Consider the following 21031-nt stretch of genomic DNA (forward strand, 5'->3'; position numbering starts at 1 on the left):
GTAAAGTTGATTCCACTTAGACTGTAACATAACTCCTTATTTGTATAATCTACGTTTAACTACTATATTCATACTGTGGAAATCTCTTATACTCTAGCTTGATTATATCGTAGAACCACCCTAGTATAGAATTAAGCTATTTTATATAGCCATTCGTGTTTTATGAATAATTTCCTCCTGCTGTGCTTCTTTCATTATTAAAGTCTTAATCTTGTATCTATCTTATTAGTTAGTTAGTTCTGCTATTTAAACGGTAAGATTGCATGTTTTACCTATTCTAAATTACAATAGCTATTCGACTAGTAACGTCGTTATACACGCTATAACCTCACACGGTTTTCCTCTTGCACTAATTCCAATAAACCTATTTCTCCATTAATTTAACTCTGGTAATTTAATTGCAATTATGACGGACCCTAAAATTTCCGAAATATCATACTAGCCTCGAGGTTGAATAAAATTTCTTATATCTTTACGAAATATACTAGTAGCTATAATACCCTACATTATTTTCTTTCCCATTTTTAAATAAATACAATTATTTTTGCCTTCATTGGTATTTCGTATTATTATTTCTTATCCAATAAGGGATTGAATTCATGGCAAGGTACATAAGTGACTACGCAATAATTAGTTTGTTAATCAGAAAGTAGTTAGTTCAGTTGTGCAGATCGTGATTTAATATTCGTGATAGAATTTGTGAAATGAAAGTATTTCTTTTTGTAACATGTTAACAAAGTAATTACTATGGAACTAATCGGAGCACTGTAGCAGAGGAATTAGTTAACCAGCATAAGTAATAAGATTACAACTGATACATCAAACTAGGTCGATTGTTTAATCCATTATTAATGTGAAACATTACCTGGTGTCGTTGATATGGATTAGAATTATACTACTACAAAATGTATCTTTATAATTGAATTTCAACATGCAATTAGCCATAAATATGAGAGTAAAATTAAATTAAAACATCAACCGACGAAATTTTTTAACGCAATGATAAATAAGCTTTTCTATATTTTATGGCTATGTATAAATATTTATGAACAAGTATCTTCATCATTACCTTCTATTAAGACCTTATATCGAAGTGCTGTTTAATATTTCTGGATAAATTTATACTGGTAAATTCATTTATGATTGCTGTCCTATCTGATATAAGGCTACGCCCAACTCAGTTACAGTAAAAAACAACTTAAGCAAAGCACTATTAGATCATGCTATTAAAATAATTTTATGTTGCTTAACAATGAGTATGGTAACATGGTAATCTCTTAATGAAAACTGACTAATTAATTCGACTGTTATCGATAACGAATGATATATACTTCTAGTAAATCTTTTTGTTGTCGGAGCATTCCAGAAAATATAGGTAGATTTCCGTAAATAAGCGTGCAACATTTATCATATCGTGGCAATAAATTGGAAAGATATAATTCTGTGATATAAAATTGAAATTTATTGTTTTATAATTGTGTATTATGAAGCTAAGTCTTGCAAAATGAAAGAATAAAGCTGGAAATACTAGTATTTGCCTAAAATTAAAGATCGAGGAGTTTATCTATCATTTGCTGGGGTGTAGAAATCAATTTGACTAGGCAATATTAAATTATATAATGCAGCCATCAAATATAGCTATTCCGATGGAGTTGAGGATGATGATGAATAAATGACACATCACTAACGTGTTAACTACAGTACATCTTTCTCATACATGAATTCAAGCACTATATAGATAAGCATGAAATGAAAACCTGTGAGATTCGCATTAAAATAAACCAGCTACCAGTGTAAGGCATACATTAGCTTGGAAAATATTTTCTACTCTATATCGCAAGTGGAGGGTTTTATTGCACTAGCAATCTTCTACTAAATTTCGTTTAAGCATCTCCGCTATTTTATGTCATATAGTGATTTCATATTACTATTGCACTTTCAAAACTCATCACTTCTATCGTTGGTTAAAGTCACTAAAATTAGTATAACAGGCTGCAGTCAATTTAGTTGAAAGTTACTCCTATAATGAGGAAAAACGTTAAAAATTTTATAGCATCCTTGCAAGGCACAAATCCATCTATATAAACTTATGGAATTATTTATAGTCATTTTAACTTTATAGACGCGTATTAAAATAATATTATGATAAGAAGAAAGTTCTTGAATACAACCTAACTGAAATGATAAGAGATAAAATTAGATAGTACTATAACTATTTTCTAGGGACATAAGTGGCATTTAATTAATGAAAAAACTCCTACGTTCATGATATGATATTTATGCAATAATAACAAAACTGTAGCTCAGTGATATGATAATATCGTAATATAATAAGATTTTTTGTTTATGGTTATGCAGTTAAGGCTATTTTTTACTGTACTAGTCAATCTTAATAATTAATTGGATTAGAAATTACCTCATAGCTAACGTGAGGACAATGTCACTATTGTTCAAGTCGCTAAGAAATAATGTAAATAATTTCGTTTACCAACTTTAATCTTATGACAGATTATAAAATCGAAGTGCTCTCATGCTAATATTGAGCGCCTGATAAATCAATCGCACAGGCTATAATTTACAGTAATATATCTATTTTTGATCTTTCTTCGGGTTGACTAGTAATTTCCTTCTTTTTATTAGGTAAATTAGATATTAGATTTCCCTTTTCTCAATTTTTCTGTTCTATCTGTTGTATACTAGATTTGGTTCTTTTACTTATAACACAATTTTCTATTCAAAGAAATAGCTCCTGCAAATGATAATAAATTAAATTTAATTTCTGAAACTTTTGTTATCATTACTAATTTATTACACCATATATGCATTCTGCTTTATATTTAATCTTTACTCCTATAATGCTATCTGAAGTCTATATAACTGCTATAAAACCGCATGAGAGATATATTCTGTTTTAATATAAATATTTAGCGAAAAAAATTTAAGACTAATTTATCTTGTTATGTATGGTTATTTCTACATTCCAAAATTATTTCAGTTATGATGGCTTTTGTTCTGTTGGTAAGGGTACTCATGTATTATTATATATAGGGTGATTCTATGGTTACTACATTAATTTACAGGATTGTAGAATTAAAAAAATTAGTATATATGTAACATATACATTCAATTCTATGCCTATAATATCTTAATGTGATGCCATACAGTTTAAATATTAAAATACTATAAAGCGCATCTGTTTTAAATAAAATTATTGGTAACATATTGGCAAAAGGCTTTATCTATCTAAATGAAATAGATATCAAAATTATTCTTCCCGTGGAGTATGGTGAGACAGAAAACAACCTATAGATCAAATTACTTGGATGATACGTGATATTAGCATCAGTTGAAAGTTGTATAATGATGATATCATAAAAGTTAACAGAACTTTATGAATCTAAAGTAAACAGGATGTAACTTCATAATACATTTATCTCAATCTGAAATAATTATGTCCCAAATTTTGACATTATATCTCCTATTATTTATCGGTACAAGATAAAATAATGGAAATATCAGTCTCGCTGAATGGATGCTATTCTATTCTCAAGAAACAATACAGGCTAGTCGTTGTGAGGAAATGAAAATCTTAACCAACAGAAAGATTCCTTCAATAGAGTGGTTGTTATTAATTTAGATAGCCTGTCCGAGTTCGATATCATTATGATTACAAGGTTTTCTATTATTGTCTATATAAAAGCGTAAAAGGAGAATTTATGAATCTGACAAATCATGATTAATAACGTAGACCTTTATTCTATAGACTTGCTGGAATAGCTTATGAATTGTGTCTATAAATGTGTTATTCTTTTAGTAAAAATAAAAACACCGCCTACGTTACTGTTTGCTTCTAATTTATCGGGCCATTTTTTAATTATCAATTAGGACTACAACTCTGTATTATTTTTATAAAACTTATCAACTTCCTTAAAGTAAATAGTATTAACCCCTAAACATGCATTATATTAAATATTAGTTAGGTCACATGATCATTTTCATCTACAGATTTTGACAAATATCTGTACGAGTATTGTTTTTGTAGTGTTTGCTTACATGCTATAAAATAGACATGTAGGTGTAAGTCAGCTGTTTTTAACTAGCGTGCATATTCTAATCTATTTCACACTAATATAAGTAGCGGTGAGCAGCCATATGCCATTTGCTATAATATCAAGGTTATCAGTTAATTCAACCTTCAATTAAATCAGTTACAATCCGATGAAAACTATTCCTTCCATCATCCTTTGCCAATTCAGCGTATCTCCTAGTTTTAATAAAATTATGTGGGCTCTAACTTTACTTCTACTTGCAGGATTACATCACATGGTAAGAGTAATATAAACAAATGCGTTGCTATCTATGCTGATTTTAACTCAACTGCAATTCTAATTTGATATACAGCTTGCTATAAATTTAAGTTGCAAGAAAATTAGCTGATTACTAACTTTCTTTAATTTATTTTTAACTATCATAAACTATTTTCATTTAACTTTCAACTGTTAATATTGGACGCGAGATATTAATCTATTCCATGATTTTATTACTAATAGTTATTAAAGAAAATATTTTATGCGTATATTATACTGCAATTATGAATCGTATGGCTTTTGTATCTATAACGGATTGTAAGCTAATTAATCTGAAAAAGACCATTGAGTCGATAATACTGTCTCAAATTTACATTTTTCTATTAGAATTTTATATATATGACCAGCGCTTCTCCGGACAACTTTCAAAAGCCCTTAGGTAAGCAACTTATAAATATGCGTGCACACTAAAATAATGCACAACTATATTATTATGAGATTATAAGCGAATCAGGTTGGATTTTGTCTTTATTGTGTAATGAGTATGAGGTAAAAAAATGGTAGGAATTCTACCAGAAATTAAATAATTTTGTTTACTAATATTACAATCCGGATAAAATTTATATTATAAGTTAGGTTATAATTAATAGTTTTTCTTAAAATGCATTTCGTAGCTAGTTCAAATTTCACTATTGTATAATAAATGACTTTGTGAGCAGTAAAACTAGATTCTAATATCAAAGTAAAAAAATAACTTAGAATTCAATGCTCAATGACCGTTTTCAAATTTTTCCATCAGAATTCACACGATCATAGCTGAGGTGAAACTATAGTTCTTATGTATATGTCTAAAATTATATTCGAAAGTTATCATAGGTAGGGTTGAGGTTATCAAAAATTATCATAGTTAATCAGTTTGCAGTTATACTACAAGTACTGCAGTCGTAATTTTAAAATTTACGGCACTATTTCAATTGCTAAGCCTAAAAAATTAAAAAATTTTTAGAGATCAAACTATCATGGTTTTCTAATTTTTGCTAATATCTATTATCTTGATAAGAAGATAGAATAGTTTCCATCAGATAGCTATGCCAATTTCTGCAATTTGCTTAACATTACCACTGATGAAGTTGATAGTGGCTGCTTTAATTCAATCCTCAGCATTTTTCTTTCGTCTCATTGATATTCTGTTGATTATCGCTCAATTTGTTCAATAACGAGATCTGTTAGCAATATGAAATGCAGTATTTTTAAACAATTGAAATCTGGTTTCTTGCAATTCGGCTTCCTATCTAAATCTAAAGGCAACACATGGTCAGTTATGTCTGAGAATAATCATGTAGATCTTAATTGACATTGTTGAAGTTAGAAATAGGAAGGAAGAAAAATATAATGCAACATCGTGACCGTATTTTTATTAGGCGTGGGAGAGATACCTAATTTTCCCTTAGGCTGTCGTCTAAAATTATATGCTTTATTCCTGTATTTAGATGATTAAATGAAAAAATCATCCAATACTAATTATGACCATTTTAATATCAAATAATTATGTTACCATTTAATTTAGCTAAAGAATATGGAATGGATGTGGATTATGTTTACTTTACAGAGATAATTTAATATTACCCTTATACGTTTCTTTCGCTGTCTATGAACCCGAAGGCGTAGAGATAACTTAATTACATAAACTGATACGGCGATAGAGTCATGTAATGGTAACATCATTATTCTTTCTCCCATTGTTAGTCTATTTTTAGTAGTTCCAGAAAAGACAATAAATGTTTAGATAGTTGAAGTAGGCAAATTTAATTTGATTTAGTCTAGCTTTGACAATATTATTTCTTAAGGGTCATTTTCTATAATGCAAGCGCTGGCAGACTGCCGAAATTAGTATCATTGCTATCATAGCTAGTCAAGGTAAATTCTAAAGTCGAAAGCTGGTGCAGCTATGTTTGGTAATATTCTATTTTCTAAATATGAGATATAAAGAATTTATTATTTTTCTGTATGTAGTTGATAAGAGTTTGGTAGTCTATCCATTAATTAATTATATTATTGATATTATGCATCATTAATGTAAGGGCAATAAATTCCTTCAGTATCAGAAAATTTATTAATTGGAGCTATTTTGCTATAAAATTGTTATAAAGTAGTTTTACTTATTTCCAATTTATGATATATGGTGATAACTGAAATGTCTTGGTTTCTTGTCAGTCTTAATTTAGAGTCCAAAAACTGCAAAATCTTCCTTATTAAGGAATATCTAAATATGATAGAAATAGCAAACATTAAGCTTGATAAAATTAGAGAACTATAAAAATATATAATTTGATTTATTTATTAACGATAACGGTTTCTTAAACTTAATTGCAAACGTCTTTAGACATCTACTAATCAATGGATTACGTAGTCATTGATTTTTTACAGAGGAAGATGCTAATATATTAGCAAATTTTGAACATTCTTGCGTGAATTAAGAATATTGCCACATTAGCTATTAATTAACACGGGTTACGATTACGTCGTAAATAAAAAAATAAACATAATGCAGTTTGATCTCATTTCCATGTTCTAAACTTTTATCAATATATTTTCCAATACCTATTTTGTCCCGATAATATCTGATTGAGATCGACAGCCTATTTAAAGTACATATTTGTATTATATACAAATTGTAAAGGTATGTTAAGGGCATCCTAGGAACTATTTTAATTTCAGACAAAAGTTAGTAATCCAATAGATAGCATTTCGTATAAATAAGCTATTAAGAAAGTTTTGATTTTAAGCGTACTACTGTGATATTGAATTTAATTTCTTAATTTTCGTCTGGAACTCTCTGAATTGTTTTATTTAGGGTTAATAGTGCAGATGAGCTACAGAAATTTAATACCGCTGTATTTATAAGTCCAGAATACTTAATTCTTCATAGATCTTACTTATGAAGTTTTTTCACTTTGCTTTGTAGATTTCAGCAGTAATTTTGATTTAAATCACGATGCAATAGCTAGAATCATTTAATCAATCACGATTTGTAATGGAGAAGGTGCTAGCATCTATGCGATTGCTGCGTAATGAAATTTCGTACGGCTTTAATAGAAAAAAGCCGGTTGTTGAATCGTGATATGGATGTTTTCTTTAAACGCAGATTTTAGTCTATTCACGTTAAAAGTTTAACATATTTTTAATTTCTAGTAAAACCGCTCTAACTTTCCTTCAATTCTCTCATGATATTTGAGTACGTCTATTCAACACAATTAGTAACTGTATCTAAACAGTCAGTCTTTATTTAGGGGATGCTCTAAGACTGATAACTTGAACAATTAATCTTATAATGTAATTTGAAAGAATTGCCATGAATGTATAATAGCTTTTCATATCTAAAATTTACAGCACACACAATATTTACCTCAATTGCTTAATATAATGCACAGGTTTCTCTATTATCATTATAGCTATATGCCATAACAGCTGATATCGATTAAAAGACAGATACGAAATCAGTTGATAATATAATTTAAAAAAAGTACTAACAAAAGCTATCTTGATAATAGTTTTATTGCATATCATTCTAATTTAGGATTTGAACTGAGAACTAAAGATGATTGTGTCCAAGCTTCGTTAAATTGTAGCATGCATGCATTATGTTATGCCAGCATAAATACTAGCAATATTAACACTACAAGAATGTGCATATGCCCTAAAGGATTTACTGGAGATGGAGAAAGCTGCAAAGGTAAAATTAAGCTTGGAATCTAACATCCTTTTATTATTTCTTAAAGAAGTTTTAAATAGCTGTTGGGATGGAATTACTATACTGCCCTGATTAATTAATTGACAATTTTCGGCTACAATAGATATAAATGAGTGTGCGGCCAATGAGCTTTTATGCTCTCCTACGACACATGAATGTGTTAATACTAATGGATCATACAGATGTGATTGTAAAAATGGTAATCAGTCTTGCGAAGGTAAAATATTTTACTGTACATTTTGAACTTTAGATTACGGATATTATAGTATCTAAATACTACTGAGCTAGTCTAGAATTTCATATTAAGTAAAAATCTAATTAATTATTTCAGTAATTTGCGCAGAAACATGTAAAAATGATGGAGTCTGTAGATGGACCAATGGTGCTGCAGAGTGCAGGTAATGATTTCGTACTATTTAATATAAAATAAATATCAGAATTCGGCCATGTAATCATTTCTATGGAGTTATTGGTAACCTTATTACTGGATAAATGCATACTTAGGGTAGTTATATAATTTTAATTAAATTATGACAATCTAGTGGGATCTTTAAAGTATAATCTAAAAATTGCTCCTGATTATAAATTATAACATCTAGCGTGCGATTTCGTTTTGTTATTAATTGATCTTAATCTATTCGATTAAATTGGAGCAGAGATTGTTTTCATTTAACACTTTAAGTGCTCTTTTGAGCCATTAAAATATTGCTCTTATCTTACTCTGATGACTAAGATATAGGCATGCTTTAAGAAATTTTTTTCTAATTCTACTAGCTGTACGCATAATTTTCATGGCGAGTTCTGTCAATTTTACAATAATAAAATTCCTACCTTTGGTAAGTAAATTTTTGCTATTCGAAAATAAATTAAATTTTCGCATAATTTAAGTAGTTACGATTGCCTTTTGCGTGTTAGCTAACAATCCTAATCCATAAATATGCCGCTAATATGCGTTGCTTTAATTGCAGGAGGATTACCTATTTCAATTATGTTTATGCTTATTGCTGTGTTATTAGTATTAATTGGTATCACCGTTGGTTTATGCTACAAATTAAGAAAGCGTCCAAGGTAAGTTGTCATGTTTCGAATATCTGATTTACATGCGATTACAAGCTGCATTTCTCTGGGAAGCCTTTCTAGAGCTAAATTTATTTTTTATTGGCTAGAAATCATCTTGGCCTACCTGATAAGAGAAAAAATAGGAAGAAATCAAATGGGAATACTATTAGTAACAACAGGAGAAGCCTTCAAAAACCGCCTATCTTCCGCAGTGATCCAGCGATAAATAATCGCTTAAGCGATATCATATAACTTACATTCAAACTCAAAGTTCAAATTTTATCTTGACAATCCTTATCTACTTTAAATAAGAAGTCTGCATTTTTGCATTATTAAATAATCCCTTTGATAATTTTTTCTTAATTTTATGGTTATGATTAATTTATTAATTTAATTATCAATATTCCTACAAAGGAAATATTATGGTACTATTTATATTTTGGGTCTTATTTTACCTACTATCAATTATGTCTTGCTTCATAGTTAAATGAAAGTTAGATGCTTGATTCAGGCCAAACCGTTTTACATCCTTTTAAATAATTAGCATAAAAAATCTTTCTGGTTAATTTAGTCTTCCTAACGTATGAATTAAGGAGAATTGATACTTTTATAAATTATATCTATTACAATAGGCCTTAATTTAAAATTTGTGAATTTAAATCTTTGCTTTATCCTTTTGTGATTTTATTTCGTTATCCACTATTCTGCTATAAAATATATAGAAACGATTCTCGCATGAATATTTATGTTAATTTTACCGCATTACAAAATAGCAACATAGAAATAAAAAGATTAAATAGAGCAAAAAAATTTGAGCCGTAAATGATTTGGACGACATTTTAATGTTAATTGTTCGATCATGCCATCACGTTAGACAACTGATACTGATAAATTTGCTATTGGAATGGCATAGATTATTGCAACGCTTATTATTATTCTAGGCTAAATTTTGGCTAATTTTCAGCACTATCTGGTCAGTGCAATCTTGTTATTTTAGCATCTATGCATCAGTAAAACAATAACTTTACATATGTATTTGCTTTCAAAATTAGCTTATAAAGCAGGAAAAAGGAATCTATCGGCATTTATTGCGATATTATATCCTGGAAGTCAGATAAAATTATCAACTATTTTCTGTGATGCCTCCCAAAATACGGTTAAATGTTACATAATGACCTGATGAGTTAAATTAAAATTAATGATAGCGATTGATTTAAAGTTCGTTGGCACGTATTTTAACGAAAGAAAATTTATTGATTTCGAGATTATATTCATACTGTACTTATTTATGAATATTGGACGTTTATTCATGGGTCGTGAAACTTTGGCATTTTTGGAGCATAATTGGATAGCTTAATGATTGATTGATAGAGAGGAAAATTAATGACTTGTAGTTTATAATATGGTGATATCTACGTGCCAAACAAAATATTGATAGAAATAATTTCCAAGCAATTGAGGATTGCATTATATTTCAACAGACAAACTTTAGATAAATAACGCGATTGTTGGTCTTGCTGAAGAATGAAATTATGCTGTATAGTACAGGAAATATAACACGATCAGCTGCAGGAAGTTTAGTTAATTAATATTTAGCAGGTGAAATAGAACGTGTTATGCCATGACTGATATATTACCACAAGAACCTATCAAAATATTTTTATCGCTATCTATTAATTAAAAGTTAGGTAAAATAAGACAGGTATTGATTTTATGTATTAAATTCCCTCAGTAGTATTTAATACTAATTCATCGATGATAAACAAATAATATTAACGATCATTATAGTTAGATTAAATCTGTCAAACAGTATTTTAGGTAATAAATAATGTATTTATCAATTAATCTGTTCGCACTTGTGATATGAATGGTTAAGACAAAATGCGGTTAAATGAATCACAATAACATAATTATCTCTGTTCTTACAATAAAGCTAATATAATAGTAATATTTATACAAGGAATTATTAAAGAAGTACTTAGAGTACTATCTAAGGAAATTGATTAAGGATCGATACTTGGTTTATCGCGATTTATACTCAACTATTTTATGAAAAAAGTGAAATATGGTTAATGAATAGTAGGTAACTTAAATTTACAAATACTTTTGATCAAAATAGAGCACATCATGACTGAAATAGAGAGATTAAAGAAATTCCGCTTAACCTAGGAGTTAAAGAATATTGCAGAAATTAATTACGCTTAAATGGTCATTACTGATGAGTCATCTGGTATCAAAGATAAGTAATTAAGTATCATGTGCTGCTTAGCAGAAAATTTACAATAAAGAATACTTGATACTGGAGATTTTGTGTATTATAGATCTTACGAAAAAAATAATAAAGCTAAATTACTATAGGATAGATTATATGAATTCACACTTTTATTTAATCTTGAAAGAAACTTTCAGTTGTGGCATAGCAGTCAGTAAAACGGTAAGTTAGCATTCATGAAGGTAAATTAGTAAGATAACTGTTTGGAACATTGTTCGTTAAAAAATCCTACAGTAATCAAAGACCTGGATAATTGCAACTCAACTTAAATTATCCTACGATAATGCACAAAGGTATTTTATAACACAGACAATGTAGTGCAAAAATTGAAGGCATGGTCGATATTTAAAGTAATTCTTCATTATATTTTTTTCTTCAGTATTGTTTGTGCATTTAAATTTAATAGCGTGTCTTGTAAGCTTTTAACCTAATGGAGAATAAATAACCTACCTCCGGATATGAAGAAAAATTTCTATTCACGCATCCTAATTAAAACTGAATGAAAGCGAACTTATATGAGAGATGCATCTGGTCAAACGAAATTTTTGATAGGAACGACAGCGGAAGTGAATATTTTTAATTGAGTTTATAACTAGAATGGTTTTCTGTCTATAGTACATTTACAAGAATTATTATAGCTGAGATTTTTTATCTTCGAATTTAATGTAAAATGATCTTCATTATTATGCATCCCACAAATAAATCTACAGCTCATAATTGAATTATGAAATTTCATTTACTGCTTGAATTGAGATAGCTAAATTTGAAAATTATGATTAGCCTATGTACTAACTACAGCAGAATTCATACAATCATCACATCACAACCAGAAGCACGTACGACGAAATTTACTACAGTTATACAAATTCTAGCAAAAAATAAAAATTCTATTCCTGAGAAATTATTTCTTTTCATTGCTGTCAAGTACCAATTATGTTTTTATTGCTTGCAGACATTTCAAATTTAATAAGCTATAAAGTGAATAAATCATAACTAGATAGTTCTTTTAAAATATCTCAAAATATGATCTGGTATAATCTAGTTTCTCATAGCCAATAACTTAAAAAAGATATAAAATATGTTCTACAACGAATATTTCTTGATTTAAAATAAAGTTAATAGATTTCTCATATTGGATGCGTAGTATTTAGTGTTGCATGACTAACTAGTGTCTTCTGTATTTCGTAATTTTAATAACTATAGCTCTAAAGAACTATATATCTTGGTTGAATTTTAATTCAACTAACTCCACGTTTACAGCTTAGTAACATTATAATCAGAAAATGAATGATTGCCTGCTAGTTTAGCACAATGACAAAAGCAAGGGAAATTATGATTATGTTATTTTCATGTCCCCTTAGATTACTTATCAGTCAATTATGCAAATTTGCTGGACCGAAAATGGATCATATTTATAACAAAAGATTATGCATTATGATATCTGCCAATTGTAATAGCAAAAGACCCACTTTCCGGATATAATATTCAATTGACGATTTGTTTTTAACTGTCCTCTTAGTTTAGAAATAGTTTCAAAGGATAGGCACTGCATAAAGAGCAGCAATGAATAACATTAGAAAGTACTAAATATTTAAATAATCATTTAGATTTAAAATCTCTTGTAAACATCAAATGCTTACGAATAAGCTCTTTGTTGGAATAATATTTTATAGCTTCATGAATAAATGTGCTTCGGTATTAAACGGAATAAGTTTTTAAGAGAAGCATTATACGATAAATTGATGTCTAGAAACTGATTATCTTAATATCAAATACTTACAGACTCGATTCTTGAATATTGCAGAAATTAAATCATATTACTTATTATAGTGATATATGATTAATTGACTGTAAGTAAATATGACATGAAAAATAATTTTCTAGCTGTATTGATCAAATACAAAATGATCGCTGAGGTCTGTGTAGTGGCTTGATAAAGCATTTAAATATGGACATCAACATTAAATTAATAATGCTCTTTACGATTGTAATGTAACTAGTATTGTGATTGTAGACTGCTAGCCATGTTTAGTATAATGTACGGTAGATATTTATCCTAAGAGATATTTGGTAGCTATAACTATAGACTGTAGAGGTAGAGACTCTATGCTAGAGTACAGATGACTATATACAGTAAGCTGTTGAGTTACTAATAAGGCTATAGGTAAAAATAAAACTGTAAATCATATATTAGGATATGGTTAATTCATTGTACTTTGGCTGGTGTGAATAATGTCTACGTAAGTACTGTAGTCGTATCCATATTGGATTAATGATGGTCCGTAGTAGAATAGTCTTACTAAGAATAATTTAACTATGTGTAAAATAAGGTAAAAGGTTGCTATGCAGATTGTAGCTGCGAGTGCTACAGAAAGTATAAAAGCATACAACTTTAGATTATTCTGTTAGTTCGTTGTAGAAGTCTTTAGTAGTAGTATTCGGCTAGAGTAGAGCTGTGTGTAGTTAATCTTTGTATAAGATTCAATAAAGCCCTTATTTTTCTAAAATTTGGAATTTCGTGATTGGTATATATCAAAACGATATTAAATATATTTTACATAAACAATAATAATCCGTTATCTGCATTTTAACGAAGACAGACAGGAGGGTTTATGACATTGAATTAAATATTCCAGCATCAAACTGGAACATTGAATATAAAATTTGAATTGTACCTATGTTTATATTTTAATTATCGCTAGATGAGTATGCGAGTACTTCAATATTGACAAAATTCTTCACTGTCCTTATTGAATCCTTCTGGAATTAGGCGTAATTTTGATCATTCAAGCTTGCTAATTAAATACACTAGATGCGCACTATAGTTTAGCGAATAAATTATCGAAGAAATTAATTATCATCAACTTATATTTACCGTTTTAATCTCAGCCCAGTTGCAGTGCAAGTCTATGATAATGTGCTATATTTATTGTAATGATAAATCACAAAGAGTATAAGAATATGACATTCGATTCAAGTAATTATGAATGCCTTGTTTTTCAAAGTCTATAATATGCCTGAATACTTATTTAACATTTTATAAATGAAATCATAGCCAGAACAAGTTTTTCAGATAAAGGTAGACATTCATCTATATCCAAATAAAATATCGACAAGATTTACTTGCTAGTTGAAATTTGGTGCAAGTAGCATAAATGTGTCATAAACTTAATTTGAAGAATAAGAACTTTGCGGGACAGTAAATAGTATTCTGGGTTAATTCATCGACTTAGAATTGTACGATAGGGTGCTTCACTTTATTGTTAGATTATAATAGTAGTGTTTAACATCGCTTTATGGTCTGTTTTCTCTTAAATTGGTACGATATATAGATTCGACTAGTTTATGAATCCTTCAAAAATTTTAGTCTGGCTTGTTTGAGTTGATCTATTTAAAAAATAAGAGAATATGACTGAGGTGGACCGTAAATTTTATATCTTCCATCTAAAATTATCTAATTAAATTACAATAAAAAACGTGTATATAGCAAGTACTGAATAATGTATTGAAAGAATACGCTCGAAATAAATTTTAGCGTATGTCATTATAGAGCTAAACAACTACGCGATAATAAGTAGCCTAGCTTCGTAAGAAATATGTATGAGCATTACGGTGTTACCTTACCGTTAGGATAGTGTAGTACAGTAGTAGCTAATATGGAAAAATACATATTCGTAGTGCTAGGTAAGTGTGACGGAGTACAGACTCCGTCAATTAATTGTAGCGTTAGTTTTAGTAATTAGTAATTAAGATTTTATTAATTGTTAATAACATTTATTTATTAGGCATTCGATAATTGTAACGTTGTTAGTAGTCTAGTTATACTTGTTGTAGACTCTGTGCAGAGTAGTGTATTTACAGAGGTGACAACTAATATTCACACATGGTAATTTCTGTTACTTTGTGCCGAGCCTTCGATTGTTAACTGGCTCTTAATTAGTTTGTAACTCATTAGTGTTGTTTACGCCGTCTGCCATACTAAACCATATAGACAGTCAGCTATACGAAAGCCATATATTTTTAGGGTTATTTATCTAAGCTGTGCACCGAGTGCAACCGAGCTAGGGTATATAAAGCCCGGTGCTCATTAGCTGTTGAGTTGACGATTGACCGTGTAGTGTACGCGTGTAGTTAGAGTAGTCTTGGATGTCAAGACTACCTTGGTTTAATAAACTATTTTAAAAGCCTAAGTCTAGTCTGCCCTTAGCCCGTTGGGGGCACCTTTGGCTGTTGTAGCCTTAGTATTTATACAAAGACCCAGGTTTCCTTGTCGTGGGTTGAACACGACAGTAAGCTAAGTACATGCCTTAACGTGGATATTATTTGTGATAGTTTATTGCATGTTTCATATAGATTTTTATTATGTGTAGATAGTAGTAAGATGATTCAAGTTCCAGCTAAAAATAGTTGAATAGGGCAACATTCATGCTTAGATTAAGATTAAGTATGAGTAAGAGATTAAAATATTTACTGATAGAAAAGTTAGGTAGGAACATCTCAGTTCGAGATGTCTCTCCTAGTGAGTTATAATAATAATACCCCTGTTGTTTACAGATATGATGGTTCCTATATAAACGGTAATATTTGAGTGGGGTTGCATGGTAAAAAGTTGTAGATGTGTCTATATGCTAATTAAAATTTTATCTTTACGGTGCTTTGTTGTGTGTTTAGCGTTTAGTAACGCAGCGTTTAAGTCAGTAGTTACTTATAGACTTTTACAGAACATTTCCTTATCGTCGAGTTTAAATTGTGACGATGAGGATAATATTGTTTGCAATGATTCTGCTGTAGTTCATATCAGTAACTAGTTATACTTTTGTGAAATAACCTATTTTGGGACAAATCCTTTCCTGAATCTGCATGAATTGTTACAGTTACATTAATAAATCTAGCCATTTTCTTTATAATTACTACTTAGTTATAGTGATACAGCTTTGACTCGTAAGTTTCTTGGCATGAATGAAAATGTTTAAATGCATGGATTGACAAGTATTTATCTAGAGTAGATTTATAAGCATAAATAAATCAATATTCTTTCAAAACTGTATTTTCAAATTTGATAATTTAGAAGTAAAATAAAGTCTTACTTTTTGTAATATATTAATGTTGCTTTCAGAAAGAAAAAATAGGTGAATTGGGTATATCGTAACCATTCTGCAATTTTGATACAAATAAAATATCGATATATTGCTTCGCTAGTGCTATATTAGTAACAAAAAACGACTTTACTTCACAAAACCAACATCTACAATCTTGATTAGTCTTAGATTTAGGGAAATAGCACCTATTATTCAATTCTGGGCAATCCCTCAATTATTTTATTAATGATTAGTTAAATATAATACGATGTAGATTAATTGTAATTTCCATTGAAATACTGTTATAACTTTTACAATAAGTGTCAACACTGTCGCAAATTCAGCTTTTTGATCATCTAAACTTAACTACTAGCTACTTCAGGGCTCCTACTAACTAAGGAGAAATACCGTGAGTTTGACAAACTACAGATTCACAAGTACTATGAGTGGCTGGAAGGTTGTTTAGCTTTATGAGTTCTATTCTAAGAGTATCCTAAAAGTATAGACCTTGTCGTACAACAAAAATAATAGCAACTGCGCGATGTAGTATCTGCTCGGCCTTATATACGATTGTCACACATAGGTGGTGCAATACAGAGAAACATGTCTAACATTATTTACTTCCATTGGTATGAGAAACAAGATTGTAATATGACTCAGTGTAGCGTCCGGTTGTAAACAACATTAACTATTCATCACATCTGAAGCTGGAGTAAATAAATAAATAATATTGGTGTTTGATAAGTTACTTATTATGTTTGATTGAGTCTTTTAGAATTCTTTTCTGAAATACCGTACTAGTATTTGATATAACGGATCACAAAAATTCAAAATTTATAAAAGGATTAGAACTTTATTAGATCTTATTCAAAAATAACGTATGCTCAGCTCTACTCTAGCCGAATACAACTACTAAATACTTCTAAAAATAAGTACTAGAATAATCTTAATTGCCAGCATATATATATATAAAAGTATACATTGCGTAACATTCGCAGTTATAATCAGTAACATTCTATCATATTTCATTATTACAAATCAGCTTTTAATAAGTCGATTCCCTGAACCATGTATCAGGGAATAATGTCTACTCTTTCAGAAATACTTTTTCAAAATTAGTAGACTACAAAAAGACTTAGACGCCTCGAATCTTACGTTAAACCGTAATCTTAAGAACTCTCTTTATTATACTATATATCGTATTTTTATACTCTTTTACAATAGCAAAGACATTCCAGTTAGTAGTACTAAGGTTTAAACCTGGTAATGAATCAAAAGCTATATATATTTGTACCGCTACTTAAAGAAGAAAACAGTATTTACGAACATAGTCATCAAATGACTAATACAAAATAGTCAGATTACAATATATCCCATCACAGAACATTTCTACGATCTACCATAAGTAAATCACAATCACAGTGATTTGAATTACAAGAAGATTATTATCGCTTCCCTAATTAAACAACCAATTTCAGTGGACTGTATCTACGTACAGCATATCACCATAAAAGCTAGTGCTATATTTAATATCACATATCTAAATTATAAACTCTTTAAATAAGGATAAATCAACAAAGTTTTCCTAACATAGATATTTCTACTCTAATCTAGATATCATAGTGTATAACACTGTAACATTGAGATTTATTCATATTATTTTTTCGTGAAAATATTTTACAGCAGACTATCATTAATCCAATATAGAAACTTGTCACGTAAGTAATTTTCTTGACATGTACTTTATTTCTTTGTTACGTTCTATGTATGTTTACATCTAAGAAATGTTTACGGTCTCCTTAATTGTAACTTTAGTAGTCAACAGTAGATATGTCAGTAATCCTTAATTTAGTATTAGATAGACTAAGATAATAATTGCCAATTATTTAAACTGGATTGTAGCTATCACTTTCAGGGTTGTTAAAGTTCAAAGTATAATTTATAAATTTAGAGGAATGTGATCGTGACATTGTTATATACTGTATTAGAGTGGAAATGTCTATCTTAGGATAATATACTGACATATACATGTACTGAAATTAATCCTAACCGTAACCCTAACCCTAACCCTAACATTAACTCAACTGTTAATTTCAGTATATGTATACATGTCACTGTCATAATTAGCCAGTGCTATAAAAAATAAGATATCCAAATTAGAAGTTAAATAAATAAGTATAAGCTAACAAAATTATCCGAACATAGATATTTCTATTCTAATACAGTATTTAACTCTGTTACATTGGTAAATAAGGGATAATGAATCCCGAAGACTATAGTAATTTAGAGATTTATTTTACGTTATTTTTGTCACGGCGCTATTTCTTAACAATACAGTATAGTAACTAATCATCTGTAAGGTAGCATAGAATCTACCATTACAGTCTATAATTATGGGCTACTAAATATACGTATCATAAGATAAATATAGAAACGACGCTACCGTATATCATACTAAAAATGGTTAATAGTCTACAATCACAATACTAAGTTAATTCACAAGGAAATTTCTTAGAAGGATTGTCTTATACTTGTTTGATAAAATATTATAACGCATTAATTAATTTAATACTGAAGCAGTAAATTTTATAGGATTAGAGTCTGTTTAATCTGTACAGATAGAGGCTCTTTTTACGAGCTTAGGCAGATAGGCTTTAACACGCCGAGACTTTCAAAACTCACTAGGAAATCGTAATCTAATTTATTATCCGCAAATCCTCGGCTTATATAAATTTTGGTAACTAAAAATCATTTAACTACACAAGGCAGCTCGTCTATTAGAAATTAGCCAAAAAATACTCTAAAGAGATTCTATTTGTGCAGATTAGATACACTCTAATCATATCAAATTCACTATATCAGTATTAAATTAAAATAATCAATGCTTAATAACAGTTTAACAGATACATATTAAACTATCCTACTAAGATATTTCCTCTAAACTTAGGAATTGTACTTTAAATCTTAATAGATTTGGAGGTAATAGATGCAATCCAGCTAACTGGTTGGTAATTACTGTTTTAGTCTATTGTAGTAAAGGACTAAAAGTAGACTCCTTTATAGCTTTTAGTATGTAACTAGTATTATTGTTTTACTATAGAAAGTACCTATAAAGTGTCTTTAAGTTTTACCCTGCCAAATCATCATGTCACCATCTTTTCTTCTTCATTATTTTACAAGGTATAATATAGATTACTATAGAAGTAGCCCTAGAGCAATTGCCTAATCTAAAGAAAGGGTGTTAGATAGTCTATTCAAATTGTAAATGAATTTGACATGTAACAAAATCCTATCCATGGAGAAAGGGGATTTATAACATGACAGTAATGTACTGTAATGTAGTCTATAATCGTACAGTTATCGTACAACTTGACGCTAAAACATTAACCGTCAGTACTAAGCGATACTAATGTCAGAAAAGTAGTCGTAGTAGTCACATAAAATTTCTTGATAAGCCATTCCTGTGATCTTTATAAAATCCGGATTTTTCGAATTCGGATTCCGGAACCAGTCGAATTTATCTGTTCTAATTTTTCTGTTTTAATTTTTGGATTTTAGTTTATGTAAAATATCGTAAGAGTTGATTTTTAAAATTTGAACTTTTTGTTATGAATTTGAAACTTTGGAATTTCATGACGTGACATGAAAGTCACATTAGGAAAGATTAGTTAGGAAAATAGAAAATAAGATGGAAATTGGCGGAGGTTGTGTTGATTGTTAAGTAGTTAGACAGTTATTTTTATGACTAAATCGTGATATTTAACAGGTTAATTTTTAGACTTTTATAATGTATTAATGATAGAAATTATATTAGAAGTGAAGTTTGATGTATTTTATAGTTAACTTGTTGGTTTTATAGTGTTTTGTAAGGGAATCATAGGATAAATTTTGTCTGAGCTTTGAATGATTTTTGCTTTCTTAAATGGTGCAAAATAGTTTTGTAAAATGGTTCTTAAGAGCGATTGGTTAGTAAATGTTTAGTTTTAAATATCTCTGACAACTCTACAAAGTCTATAAATGATAGTGCAATTAGAAAATTTAGAGGGAGAGTAGAAGAAGATTCTGTTGAAGAACTTGTTGAATTTGAAAGGCCTTCGGGGTCGAATTGTCGTAAGTTAAAACATTTTTCTTTTTGAAAGGTTGTTTAATTGTTGACAGTTTTTAAGTCTGTCACTTATTTTATTTATACTTAAAGCTAAGTATTTGTGAGTTTTTTCGGTTTATACTTCGCTCCATTTTTTTTGTGTAATAAATTGTTGTTCGATTATTTCCCCAAATTTTATTTGGTGTCAAAGTTTCGTTAAGTCGACCGGAGTGCAACGAAAGTAGAATCATAGTTTATTAAAGTTTTGTAGCTTGATCTCTACACTTTTCATTTCATAACACTATCTAATCCTAAATTAAGGATATCAGCTGTTAACCACTAAAATTAGAATTAAGAACACCGTAAAATATTTATAAGATATAAAGATATATAGAACATAACATAGAAATAAAGTACATGTCAGGAAGATTAATTTTGTAATACTCTGTAGAATATTAATTTGGTTAATTTCTAATAGAC

At 29.1% G+C, this 21031-nt stretch overlaps 1 protein-coding gene across 1 annotated transcript; it reads left to right on the top strand.

Annotated features, from left to right (window-relative positions):
- Positions 1-4152: 4152 nt before the first annotated feature.
- TRIADDRAFT_62270 (uncharacterized protein) lies at positions 4153-9604 on the top strand (the record flags this gene model as incomplete). The annotated part of the gene is made up of 9 exons (XM_002118176.1): positions 4153-4175; positions 4257-4326; positions 4695-4746; positions 7885-8040; positions 8162-8275; positions 8390-8456; positions 8833-8894; positions 9027-9126; positions 9532-9604. The coding sequence occupies 9 exons, from the start codon at positions 4153-4155 to the stop codon at positions 9602-9604; spliced, it is 717 nt and encodes a 238-aa protein (XP_002118212.1).
- Positions 9605-21031: the final 11427 nt, after the last annotated feature.

The sequence above is a fragment of the Trichoplax adhaerens genome, genomic scaffold (genome assembly GCF_000150275.1).
Source record: "Trichoplax adhaerens TRIADscaffold_39 genomic scaffold, whole genome shotgun sequence".
Classification (NCBI taxonomy): Eukaryota; Metazoa; Placozoa; class Uniplacotomia; order Trichoplacea; family Trichoplacidae; genus Trichoplax; species Trichoplax adhaerens.